At 31.3% G+C, this 14,396-nt stretch overlaps 1 protein-coding gene across 6 annotated transcripts in view; it reads right to left on the reverse strand.

Moving 5' to 3' along the window:
• Positions 1 to 14,396, reverse strand: part of LOC108566332 (ADAMTS-like protein 1) — a 147,983-nt gene that overhangs the window by 16,095 nt on the left and 117,492 nt on the right. For all 6 annotated transcript variants that reach the window (XM_017926146.1, XM_017926148.1, XM_017926145.1 and 3 more), the window contains one exon: positions 3,746 to 3,844. In XM_017926146.1, coding sequence (XP_017781635.1) covers positions 3,746 to 3,844 — 99 coding nt within the window. The remainder of the gene's footprint in view (positions 1 to 3,745; positions 3,845 to 14,396) is intronic.

Raw genomic sequence — 14,396 nt, forward strand, 5'->3', positions numbered from 1 at the left:
TGAATTCAACTTTAGTGATTTTCTTTTTACATAACATTAAAATGTTAATAATTTAAATATACCTTGTTTTGTATTGAAACTATTAATTCAATAAACAAATATATCAAACACATATTTTTCAAGCTTAATATCTACGTATTGATATACAAAAATACATTTTAAGTAATTTTAAATGGTAATGTGTATTTTTTTATTGCAAAATTATTTACTAAACGATATAATTGTAAAGACAATAATAATTAACTTATATAACTCATTTTGCATTGTGACAAATATTTTACAATTCCTTTCAATGATATTATTTTTATATAAAGTGATTATTTGTATTGATTTTTAATGTATACTTTTCAAAATTTCACAGTTTCCATTCTGCATTTATTATTTCAAAGGTAGTCTAGTCATGCAATATAGTAATTATTTCTTCGTAAATTTATTTACCAGTCAACATTAATAAATGAAAATACTTAGAAGGATGTTCAATTATGTAAATATTGACTAGTTTTGAATATTGCAATAGATTTAATTGTAAAATAACATTATTTTTTTCTATTTATTTGTACTTTCTTTTTATACATTGTATTTTATATTTCATTATTTTAATTTCTATTTTCTCCGAAATTTTACGTACACTTACACTTATTATATTTGCTCTAGGTTAGAAAAATATTGTCTTTATTTAGATACTTCTGTCTATTTCATCACCTCCATTTAGAAACGCTTTGTTAAGTCTGACCATATTAGTATAATATAGTATTAGTATTATAGTATATATTTCCAATAAAATTATATATTCATTTTATAGAATTACATATTTATCGCTATAGTCTCAGTTTCTGACTTAATATATTAAAGTCAGATAACTGGTAAATCAGTGTACATTATAATGTGCTCTAGTTAAAATAAAAACAAAAATTTTCTTTCGAAAACACATTAAAATTAAGTTGCCTATACATGTTTATTAAATTTTAGCAATATTTTCAATGAAAAAAAAAATGTGGAATTATCTGGTAAATTCAGGAAATTTTAAGCTTAAATCGTATAATAAGTAAATTATAGTGACTTAGATCAGGGAAAAATATTATTTTATGAACTTATTTCATGGTATTCTGCTATACAATTTTTCTATTCGTTACAACAAAAAAATAACTTATACAGAAGTGACAAGTATTACTTGAATGTAGGTTTATGCTCACTTATACTTATACTTTAAATGTTCAGGTACTTATAAGAACCGTCAGGGGATAAAGGGTTAAATTGCAACGTTGAAAGAATATATTACATTTTTTTTACAAATCTTTTCAAACCTCTAACAAAATTATATTTATTCCCATTGTTATAGTTAACCATTTTTTTTAAGTCACCTTTTGTATTTTGGAGAAAATACATTTTGCTTGGGTCTAATAAGAAACATTTACTGTATAAGGTTGTAGTATCCTCTAAATGTTTGAATTATGATAATACAAGACAACATATTTAGAGTTTATCTAATTCTGAAACCATACCATGCTTCATATGGGACATGTATATCAAGTCGTGTATAGATGCCAGAACAGTGTGCAATTGTTAATGCTACTGGGCTCGGTGAGAATGCAGTTGGTACATCTGATAGGTAATAAAACCTTACAAAATTTATAAAAAAATAGTTTGCTGAAGGTAAATACTATTCTAACATTTTCTCTTGGAATTGTGAGTATTAAATGGAGCATAAGTTTGGATGTGTAGGAGACCAGAAGAATGACGTGGCAGCGTTTGAATAATGCTGGTTTTCGCTGATAATTAGGTGAATCAAAATCTGGTTGGTTTGCGTTTGTTATTATCAGAGTAAACGGAGCGGCGGAGCTGAAATAACAAAATCAGGAAGGCAATAAGAGGAGCGACGGAGGCGCCTGGAAGCGCACCCTTCCTCCTCTTCCTTGCCTTCTCGCCGCCCCCGATGAATAATGCATTGTTGATTCGACGAAGTTACCACTCGCGAATACTTTCATTCACTCTTCGTTTTGTGCATTCCTTCAGTGCGTGTTCTTCTCTTCACCTATCTCTCCCTCTCTCTCTCTCTCTCTTGAGTATATATATATACCCTCATGGGTCCTTGTATTATGACTTCCGTTCCATTTCCTTGGGGGAACGAAAGGGAAAAAGCGGCAGGCAATTAGTAGAGCAATAGGGAAAATACACACTGCTTATTGTCGCTAGAATTTGGGTGGTTCCCAAGAGAGAGACTTAGCATTGGGCTCAGGGTTTGAGAGAAAGAGAGAGAGAGAAGGAAAGGGGGGAAAATAATGGAGAAAAGGGTTTTGAATTAAAAATTCAGAGCGTCGCGGCCGAAATGCGATTTTAAATTCAACACCGGCTGCCGCCAACTTTTATTAGATTATAAAAATAAGTTCTCGCGCGATTTTTTAATGAATTCCGGATATACGCGCGCGCCTTCCAAAGGATAATGAAAAAAAAAAAAAAAGGAAAGAAAAAGAGACAAAGGGAAATTTATTTTAATAAGATTTTCACCACCCACGAAGGAAACAAATGAAAACTGAAATTACAGAACTGCTGCGATCTACTCTATATAATTTGTTATTTCGTGCACAACAACAGCATTCTCAACAGCCTGCGAGTACATCCACTATGTCAAACGATATCGGTAGTAAAAATATTTGCTCAGGTAATTGTGTTACGTAGAATGTAACTCTCGATTATTATTATTATTATTCACGCAGCGGTGCTTTTAAATGAACGGGAAAAGGGAGAATGGGGACGATTTGCGTGTGGTGATGGTGGAAAGTTTCGGTTATGCATCGAAAATATTTTGTTAAACTTCTCGGAACGAATGTTGGTGGAGGCCTACGAAGTTTGGTTTGTTTGGTTTGATGGGATTGCGCATGGCTCGAGGTGGAGATGAGGATAGGCATTGAAACTTCGTCGAGTTCGCGTCTGGTTCTAATTAGTAACTGAGGAATATAACAATTGAAGTTTTGATAGGTGCTACATCACATCCAGTCGCTGCTGAAACTCCGCCATATGTCTTGACCATTTTAACAGCTGTATTAAGGAAAGAACTGACACTACGCCGAAACTCTGCAAAACACGTTCCAACGCAAACACCTCGTAATAGATTTGATACTAATCTCAAAATTTTGTTGTCCTCATTAATATTATCCTTTTTTTTTGCTCAAAGTTGCAATATGCTTAATTAGAAACTGTTATTTTCTCAAATATTGATGTGACATTTACAAAATACGTCTTTTTTTGGTAGATTTAATGTGAATATTCAAGAATTTTTATGGTCATTTATGTTTTTTTTTATCTATAAGAAATTTTAAAATTATACAATTTTTAAATAAACATTCTTTATATGATTGTCATGTAAATGATGCACAAAAATTTGTCATTTTACTTGATGTAAGTCGTGTGGAGAAGTAATGGATGTGGCGACGGGAGTCGTCGTTGAATAATATACAAGACATATAGTGTATATAGTGGCCATCCATTCAAAGGGATGAAATCTAAATGGAACGGCGTGTGGGATTTAAGATGGGAACAAAGTGCGAGAGCGTTAGATTTAAACTTCAGTACGTGCGCTGACATAGCCAAAGGTAGTGGCAATTGTAGTGCACGGTATACGACGGAGTGGCGGGATCGAGGTGAGAGGTTGAGGTGTGTCTTCTGCAGATTATCAGCAACAGGGAAAAACACTTTTCGCGCTGCGGACAGATTTTTCTTATTACGTAACCCGGGTGACACTACTCACCTGGCTGGAATTATCTTCCTCCTCGATCGTCTGAAGCACTTCCTCGACAACCTCACCTGACGACGATGGATTGGTTGCGTTCTCCGTTCCACCCCATGTCTGCAAAAAATAATAGAAAAACATATATATATAACAAAGAAACTAGATTTAAGATTTTAGCAAACATATTTTTCAACAAAGAATTTTATACTTTATCAGAAATTTCTATTGAATACAAGAACACCCGTCTATTCCCAGATTAACTCTAAGGTTCTTTTCCATTAAAAAGTATATATATATATTATATTTCAATCGTCCACTTCAGGACGATCAATCTAAAGTAATTATTTTCAGTTCTCTAGTCTTATACATGATTTTGGTTTTAAAAATAAACTGAATTCTAAATTATTTGTTGATACTTTCATTAACTTGCATAAATATACAAATATTTTCCTAGTACAATGCAAATCCAATTTATATAATACTGCTTTATTACTTGTTTAGGGCAAAAATTCTCAGATAATACAAAATAAATATAACTTTTAACATTTGAAATAACTATGTTTTGCCATTTAATTTTAATTTTTAAATAATAGGTAATTTCATCACATTATTTAATGATAATAATTCTCTTTAATTCAACAATATTGCAAGTGCCATCTCTTCTTTAGTGGGAATACGATTTGCTTACTGTGTGCACATTTTAATTCTGAATTCCTCACATACTATACTGCTCGCTAAATTGTACTATTACACAAAATTTTACTAATTATCATGCATCCAAATGTTTGAAGAGTGAATATTAGTCGAGTGGTTAATAACAAGGTGACGTCTCTGCGAGAAGTGGGACAAATATGAAAGTTTTATGCTCCAGAACCACAAAGATTGTTAACATACACGTGTACATGTTTAGAGCTGAAAGGGTCTAATTAGAAAACAAAAGCTATTAAAAAACCTGAAACTTTTTATGTCCCATTACAAAAGCTCTTGCATCCGATATAAAACGAGCATTTTAAAATACCATTGATGATTAAGTATGCACAATTTTCTCATTTATTTATGAATTTTGCATAAGTTCAATCTAGTATATGCAAAAAATCCAATTAAATAGATAAATATTTACATAAAATGTTAGATTGTCGAGTGAATTGTAATGTCTCTGATTAGAGAGCAATGCTATAAAACATCTTTGATTTCATCTGCTAGAAGCGAACCGGAGAGAAGAGAGGAGATACGCGATCGCTCAACAGAAGAAAATACGTATAAATCCTGTACGTTTTTGGCTGCGAGTTGTTGGGGTTGGGGACAGAGGATAAATCTGATAAATTTATAACGACGCCAGCAGTCGCGACGCTAACGCAACTAAAAAAAATAAATCGTGTAAAACTATTTTTCGATTTCTTTTTAAATCGCGATTGGTTTGCATGGGATGATCTTTAGAGCAGGTGCGTTTTCAGTTTATCCTCGGCCCTATATGAGCTCCTAGGAATTAAGCGAAGACGATGGCCCATAACTCAAAGATTAGGCGTCTTTGTCTCGGTTGGTGCGTTATTTACGATCGCGGCAAATTTGAATTTTTGACAAATTGCTCACTAATTAAAAGCGACACAATTTCCACACCACCTCTTAAGCTCGTTTCCCACGTGTTCGTTCTTTTCCATTTACTTTTTTTGTATTAGTTAACCTGACACTAAATAATATTTATAAGCGAGCGAGGCCGTTACCCGACGCATCCACCATTTCCAATGACACCGAACTAAAATATATTTTAATAAAACGGACGTTGTAAATTTTCATTCATAATTGTTTATTCGTTACATCATAATAAAAATCTACATCACAAAATAATTTAATACTTTGATGTAAGTTTGAAAATAAATTGAAATTGAAATATTAAAATAAACATAAATATTTCCAAATAAATCTTGCATAAAGTATAAACTTTTCACATTTGTATTTCACTACTTAAATCATTCATGAAAATGAGATAAAATCCAAATTTAAGATTTAATTCTAAAAGTTATTATATCTATTGTAATTAAAAATGATTGAAAACTTTGAGAACAAAGAAAGAAAATATGTTTTTTTTTATTATGTGACCTGTTTTTTTTTTTTCAAATTCAAAACTACACGACAAAAGTAAAGAAAAGTAAATATTATATAATTTAAAAAAAGGAATTTCTGCTCTACAAGTTATTGTGTTTGCTTTTACGTTATAATTTTATTGAATTACACGCCTTCAAAGTGGAAAATAAATACACAAAAGTGAGTACTTTCAAAATAAAAAACGAGAATATATTAGTGACTAATTTGTTGTAATTTTCTGTTGTTGTATCTTCTTTATTTGGTAAAACAGAGACAACTTATGTTAACACCTAATACATATTGAAATAATGGTAATTTTGTGTTTCGATGTTGATAAATCAATTGTCATAACTAATATGACATATGAATTGTCATAAAGAATATTTTTACACAAAGAAATAAAATGGATTCTTTCAAAAAGAAGTTGACTGTTTCTACTTTTTGGAAATTTTTGAATGCTACTGATATCAATCGAATAAATATTTAAGACAACATTTCATAGTACTAAATGAAAACCTTAATAATTATTTCCCGGAAAATGAAGATCCACCGTCAATTTTACGTGGATTAATAATACCTTCTTGCGCGCTTGATCATTGTGACAAATAAAAGCTTCTCGAATCGAATCTTCATATATAAAATGAAATCATTGTCTAAATTTTGCATATCGCTCGATAAAGGAATTCCATCTCCGTAAGACTTTTCTATTATGTCAGTAATAAAAAAATAAACTGATAAATCGAATAGATTGCATTGATGTAGGTAAGGCAATTTACATATTTTGCTCAGAAAAAAATAAAATAATTTTGACGAAGCAAATACCGAAAGAATCCTTGTATACATATTTAAAATTTTCATTCGGTAAATAATAATAAAATTGTAAATCACATAATTCTTTAATATTTGATAATGAAAGAAATCGAAATCCCGACAGTTTAAAAATCCCTACAACTATAATCCCGACAGTATCAAAATCCATACAACCATAATCCCGACAGTATCAAAATTCCGACAGTATCTTTTATTATTTGATATAGACGTAAAACAAATTAATTTAAAAATGAAAGTTTGTCGTGTTTAATCATTATTATAATTATTATTGTTAATAGAGAAAAAATATGTATTTAATTATTTCGATCGCATTACAGAATGATTGCCAAGATCCGCTAAAATGTTCGAGATTTTAATACTGTCAGTATTAGGGTTGTCGGAATTATGGATGTCGTGATTTCAAAAGTCGGGATTTTGATCTTCATCGAAGAATTATGGGATAAAAATATATGATTTTATGATCGCCTTGTATAAAATATTATATATTGAAATAATCGTACTTAATTATAAAAGGACATATTTCAAATAAATGTACTGAGTTGAATAAATGAGTAATGACGGTGGACATAAAACAATACTTTCTGTCAGCAGTGATATTTATAAGTAGGATTTTAGCCAAAAACTGTATGTGGGTCGTGCATTAATCCCGAATATAAAATTTTATATCCGAAAGGATAGAATCGAAAATAGATTACCATAATAATACGGAAGCTGCGAAATTACATATTCCGTTCTCATGATTCTCGTGATTCAGGCTGAGCATCTCCCTCTTACATACACCGAATATTTTTTTTTATTATTATTTTCTTCTCCTTCAAATTTCACAATCCCTCTCTTATTCCCCTATTCCACATTTACTTTCATCTCTAATTTAATTTCATACTGATTTCCCTGTAGGTCGTCATTCGTTTCCCCAATTCGAAACGCGAAATCTCCGAGACTCAGAACATATAATTAAACAAGAATATATAACCACGTGAAAACAGAATTATCATCATTTTCATTTGCGGTGATGTTATTTTTTTTTTCAATGGGGAAAATTTACGCGCAAATAATTTTACGATCGAAATGGGCGACAGATTTATTAGCGGGGACGGTGTGGTTTTTCGCCACGGAGGAAGGCGGAAAATTCCGCGCGCGCCGGATTAAAAACACATCAAAGTTAAATTGAATTTTTTTTCCCACCACGTAGGAAAACATTTGTTACGATCTCTCCGCGCGTTCCCCTGGAAACCCGATTTCCGGTGCAGACCGTTTTCGATGGAAGGAAAAAAGAGGAAGAAAATATGTAGCAAAAAAAGTAAATACATGAGAGGGTGAGAGGTAATGGAGATTACAAAAAATATGTAAGAGGGGCTTAGAAAGAATGTCCGAAAAAACGCGGATTGGAGGTCTTCGATTATCTACTTCTTTCTTTTATTTCCTTTCTTTGTATTTTCTTTTTCATTACAACAAATCGATATAAAATATGATCAGTTTTCGAATAGTACTTAAGAATAATCGTTGAAATATAGAAAAGTATAAAAATATACAACTAATTACTATAATGATAGTAGAAGAACTTCATAGATTTAATAAAGTGAATTATGAATGAATTTAGATTAAATAAATTACTTTAAAGTATAAATAATAAAAGTATATATTTAATACCGAAATTTCATGTACACATAATCCTACCGTGATGGGTCAAAATGGTCCTTAACTCTGAGCGGCGGTGGTACGCAATGTACCACCTTTTGAACGTTTCAAGTAGGGCATTATTATAATTTTCTAGAAAATGTACAGCAAAGTTGATTCAGTTGACTAAAAATTAGTTGTGTCTAAAAATTTGGGAAATTCTGGCCTCTCAAAGAGTTAAAAACAAATTATATTTTGCAGTTTGTACATTTCCTTTCATCCAAAACAATCCGATAATTAGCAGTTTAAAACTCGCTCTCAAAATTCAATAAAAAATTCCAATTTTGCCTACGTTCCATTTCTCATACTTGTTAGTTGTATAAAAATCTGAATACTTTCTATGATTATCTAATCTCAATGTTATTTCAAAATAATACATATTGACATTTTTTTAACAAATTGACCGGCAAGTTACATTTTTTTACTGTGAAAAATTTAAAATAAAACAAGAATTAAATACCTGAAATAACAGGTTATACCTACTTTAGAAATAGTCATAAAAATCAAAAGTTACGTCATAATGCTATATATGATAAGTTTAGTATTGATTACGTCTTCATCGCAATGAATTTGATTCTATAAAATGTATGAAAAAAAAAAAGATAATTATTGGTAATGAAAAATAATTATAACAAAAAACATAAATATTTTCTAATATAATAATAATTTATTGCTTACATTAAAATAAATAAAATATAGTCTATTAACTGAGAATTTTGTAGTTCATTTTATAAATATTTAACTTGTAATTTACATTACATTAAATAAACTGCATATAATTTAATTGGAAGATTGTTCAATATTAGTTAAATTACTTGTCGAATTTTATTTTGTAATGACAGAATATTTTAATGGTTAATAAATTTAGAAAGTATAAGAAATATTTGTTTCTTGTGGGATGATTTCAATGTTATTTTTGTAATAATTAATTGAGATATTGCGCTAATGGAGTGAATGATGAATGTTTTCAGAGGACGTGTCTTGTATGCCCATTGTAAACAATCGATTAGATGTTTTCGTCATTTTAACGATTTGTAAACCGACCCGTAAACATATTTAATATAATTTATGACTGGGCGAAGAGGAATAAATTAAGCGCGCAAAGAAAAACGTACGAGAACGAGAGACATGAGAGATTTAACTATCTGTAAAAGTCGATGACACGTGCGACAGGTCCATCATTAAATATGACAAATGGTGGCGACCATTTGACGCAGTTTGTCAGAGTTGACGGAGGATTTTTCAATAAGGATAATTTCAGTTTGTGCCACCAACCAAAAGAAAAAGCGCATGTGAAGGGATAATTAAGCAGGGCGTTTTAATTGAATAGCACAAGGGTCTCGGTAAATCAAGAAAACGGCTTTCAAGGATGCGATGTTGCCTATCCTCACTCCTTCATCAGACCACTTATAAATCACTGGGAACATCGGAAACCGCACCGCGAAAATGTTGTGGATGAGCCGGGCATAAAACGCACCTGGTACGCATGGTAACCCATAAATCAGAACAATCAGTGGCTGTAAGACCCAATTTTTGTTTCGATTACATTTTTTTTGTTTAGTTTCAACCAAACTGGAACACATCTTGCCTATATCAAAGTCAGCATTTCTTGGGGTTTCGACCAAGTGAATTCCTTTTCGGAGAAGTTCCGCAAGCAATTAGAAACTCGTGCCTTCTGTTCGAGTTGATGCTCTAAACGTTTGCAACAATTGAATTCGTCCCGCCCCGGGAAGTTTAAATTCGCGGGTCATTGAAACACGTGATAAGCTTTCTATTATCCGTGCGAAGATGTTTATCAACTATCAAGTTGGGAAATTCCCGTGCAGCGATACGTAAGATATATGTGCAGACTTCGGTGTAGTCATGCAAGTAAGTGCAAGGTGGGGGGGAAGGAAGGACGTTGTTTCCCAAGTTCCAAGCTCACCAAGATCGATCGAGATGCTATCTATCACATATATAATTTTATTACTGTTTGCCAGAATCCACCCTTATGTACACCTGATTTATTATTATTGTTGTTGCTCCAAAACGGTGAGGTGAGCGCACCATAGAAAATCTATCACAAAACTCCAATCACAAAGCTCAGTTTTTCAAAAATCAAAGCAATAAAAGTTTTTTGAACTTGAAATTTGAAATTAATGAAAACTTTTTTTTTTTTATCTATGATCAATAATCCAGTTTAACTTAGTTTTATATTTATAATTATGTTATTGTTTTAAGTTTATATTTTGGTAATTTGTTAAAAGAAAAATATTGTTGTTTTTAAAATTGTTGCTTCTTTAGTTCAAGTAGTTATGTTATGTATAAGTGGTTGAATTACTTATATAACAATTGAACAGATATGGTCATGTAGAATTTTATGTAAGAAAAGTAGGTGAATAATAAATAATTCTGTAATAGTTTTAAGACCACTTAGATACGAGATGTGCCTGCAATGATGATACAAGAAAGGGTATAAAGGAAATTGAAGATTTCCAGGTTCCGCTGAAAGGCTTCGGCCCTTCTTTACCCCGGAGCGCATTAAACGAATTATTCCGGTTGATAAAACGAGATCCAGCTCTCGCGCGTCAGAAGGACAGAGGGACGTAATTTGCCTCCGTCGCCCTTTTTATCCCGACCTGATCAAACGGAGCCGCCGTGCGAGAGACTAAAACATAATAACAAGAAGAGAGGAGAAGAAGAAAAAAAGAACGAGTAAACGAAGGAAGAGCAAGGAATAAACGAGCCCTAGCGAACTAACAAAGCGAATATGCTCAGGGATATCTCGAGGTGTTAAAGCCCGAAAAGCATCCGTCATCAGTTGAAGCAAAAATGAGGAACGAGAGTAAAGAAAAAAAAACATATAAATGGAACGGATCTTCACCCATTCTTCTTGCGTCAAAGAAGAGATACTTTATCTGCGGTATTTTGTATTTGTTTGCCTTGGAGGTTTGCCTCGCATTTGTTTGTGTTTGTTGGAGGAGTGTGGAAGCAAGTGCTGCTACCGATTTAATTATTAGAATTAAAGTCTGGACCAAATGTTACAAATTGTGATAAACAATGGGTCTGGGCGAGTGCGCTCCGTATGATTTATGGGCAATATCTGCTTCTAGGCAGACCTTCACTTCTCTTTTCCCTCCGTCTCACTCACTCCTTCTCACACGAGTCTGCGTTTAATGCGTGTGCTGCAACATACAATAAGCCACCGCTCGGTAATAAACTAAATACGAGATGTTCCACATTGTTTCGAAATTTCAATTATTCTGCACCTTCTTTACAATAACGAAGAAAGATCATTTAGTAAAATGAACGCAAAAAATCTTAAAGATTACCATACAAAGTATTCCCTTTCTTATGTTTATAGTAAATAGTCTATATTTGTGTTTCTTCATGTAATGTTTCATTAAACTATTATGATTTTTAAAAATTGTATAAAATATTATAGAAACATAACTTAGATTTTTTTAAATTTATTTATGTCAGATTATTTATAATTTGATGTTTACATGAAATGACTTCCTTCTTTCACCAATTCTAGATGTATGAAGTGTTTCTATATTTAATTCTACATTGTTCTCCCTTACTAATAAATCCCTCATGCGAAGGTGGAGTTTGTTAACCTTATAATCTCTGTTAAATAATTACCTTAAAAACAAATTATATTCTGCAGTTTTTACATTCCCTTTCATTTAGCATATTTGAAACCTTGCTTTATTTAATCTGAAACTCAACAATCAGCAGCAGTTTCTACATAATTCGGAAATTAAGAAAATTTTCCTTTAATTTTGATTTTTTTTTTCTAAATAATTTTTTCTTCATATTTGTCGGTTGTATACAGATTTGAAATGCAGATGTTTCAACAGTTAATTTGATCACAATTTTTGTTTGTTTCGAAATTTCAATTATTCTGCACCTTCTTTACAATAACGAAGAAAGATCATTTAGTAAAATGAACGCAAAAAATCTTAAAGATTTCCATACAAAGTATTCCCTTTCTTATGTTTATAGTAAATAGTCTGTATTTGTGTTTCTTCATGTAATGTTTCATTAAACTATTATGATTTTTTAAAATTGTATAAAATATTATAGAAATATAACTTAGATTTTTTTAAATTTATTTATTTCAGATTATTTATAATTTGATGTTTACATGAAATGACTTCCTTCTTTCACCAATTCTAGATGCATCAAGTGTTTCTATATTTAATTCTGCATTGTTCTCCCTTACTAATAAATCCCTCATGCGTAGGTGGAGTTTCTTAACCTTATAATCTCTGTTAAATAATTACCTTAAAAACAAATTATATTCTGCAGTTTTTACATTTCCTTTCATTTGGCATATTTGAAACCTTGCTTTATTTAATCTGAAAATCAACAATCAGCAGCAGTTTCTACATAACTCGGAACTTAAGAAAATTTTCCTTTACTTTTGCCTTTTTTTTCTAAATAATTTTTTCTTCATATTTGTCGGTTGTATACAGATTTGAAATGCAGCTGTTTCAACTGTTAATTTGATCATAATTTTTGTTTGTTTCGAAATTTCAATTATTCTGCACCTTCTTTACAATAACGAAGAAAGATCATTTAGTAAAATAAACGCAAAAAATTTTAAAGATTTCCATACAAAGTATTGCCTTTCTTATGTTTATTGTAAATAGTCTGTATTTGTTTTTCTTCATGTAATGTTTCATTAAACTATTATGATTTTTTAAAATTGTATAAAATATTATAGAAATATAACTTAGATTTTTTTAAATTTAAAATGACTTCCTTCTTTCACCAATTATAGATGCATGAAGTGTTTCTATATTTAATTCTGCATTGTTCTCCCTTACTAATAAATCCCTCGTGCGTAGGTGGAGTTTGTTCACCTTATAATCTCTGTTAAATAATTACCTTAAAAACAAATTATATTCCGCAGTTTTTACATTTCCTTTCATTTGAAACCTTATTTTATTTAATCTGAAACTGAACAATCAGCAGCAGTTTCTACATAATTCGGAACTTAAGAACATTTTCCTTTACTTTTGCCTATTTTTTCTAAATAATTTCTTCTTCATATTTGTCGGTTGTATACAGATTTGAAATGCAGCTGTTTCAACAGTTAATTTGATCATAATTTTTGGGTAAAAGGTTTTACCGGCCAATATGATTACCGGTAAATTTTGATAACAAATACCTGAATACAATACGAAAAATAGAAATACAATTTCTACAATAAGGAAAGTTTCTTCATGGTTGATTCTAGAATGACTTATAAGCGAATACTTTCAATAATGATTTGACACAGATATTATTATTGTTAATACTTAAAAATTGCACAATCAAGTAGAAATGTAGGTGTTATTGGAGTGTCCTCAAACGGAATGGAAATGCAACAGTAATGAAGTTGCTATGTGGACCGATTCCCATTAAGGATTAATTGAAATTGGGTGAAATGATAGATGCATATAGAAAGAATAGTACAGATAGAGATAGATACAGATATAGAGAGAGGGCGACAGAGGACGGGCATCCCAATTAACAGGCAATCGAAACTCGAAATGAATTCGAAACGAGGCCGCCCACATACCATTAAAATACTTGGGAAATAGCGCGCCGCCCCCGAACCTCAAACAAATAAAAAAAAATAAAACACCAAAACCGCCGCCTCTTCGGAAGCTTTTCTACTTCTTCTCTCTTTAATTTTTTATTCTATCGGAATAAATAAATAAATAAATAAAATATCGGCAGAGCGAGAGCGCATAAATCGGGAGCGAGAATCCAATTCTGCGGCGCCTCGCATTTACATGCAAACCGGATTTAATTCACACGAAACGCTAGTGACATTTCAATTTTGACTCGTTCTTCCTTTGCATCTCCTCTCCTTCACCGAACATTTCTGCACTTCCCCAACCCCATATTGCTAATTTATTTCAAGTTCTTTTTTATAATACATTATCTTTAATAATATCAGAAGGAGATAATCTTATTAAGTTTAAATAAAAGCAATTTGTTTCGTTATGATGTTAAATAAATATCAGTAATGATCGGTGTTATTATTGCATAATATCTGAATTATTGATGACGCCCACGCCAATTCGACCAATTAGATTATAAT

This window comes from Nicrophorus vespilloides, unplaced genomic scaffold, assembly GCF_001412225.1.
Source record: "Nicrophorus vespilloides isolate i.1.1-1 unplaced genomic scaffold, Nicve_v1.0, whole genome shotgun sequence".
Taxonomy (NCBI): Eukaryota; Metazoa; Arthropoda; class Insecta; order Coleoptera; family Silphidae; genus Nicrophorus; species Nicrophorus vespilloides.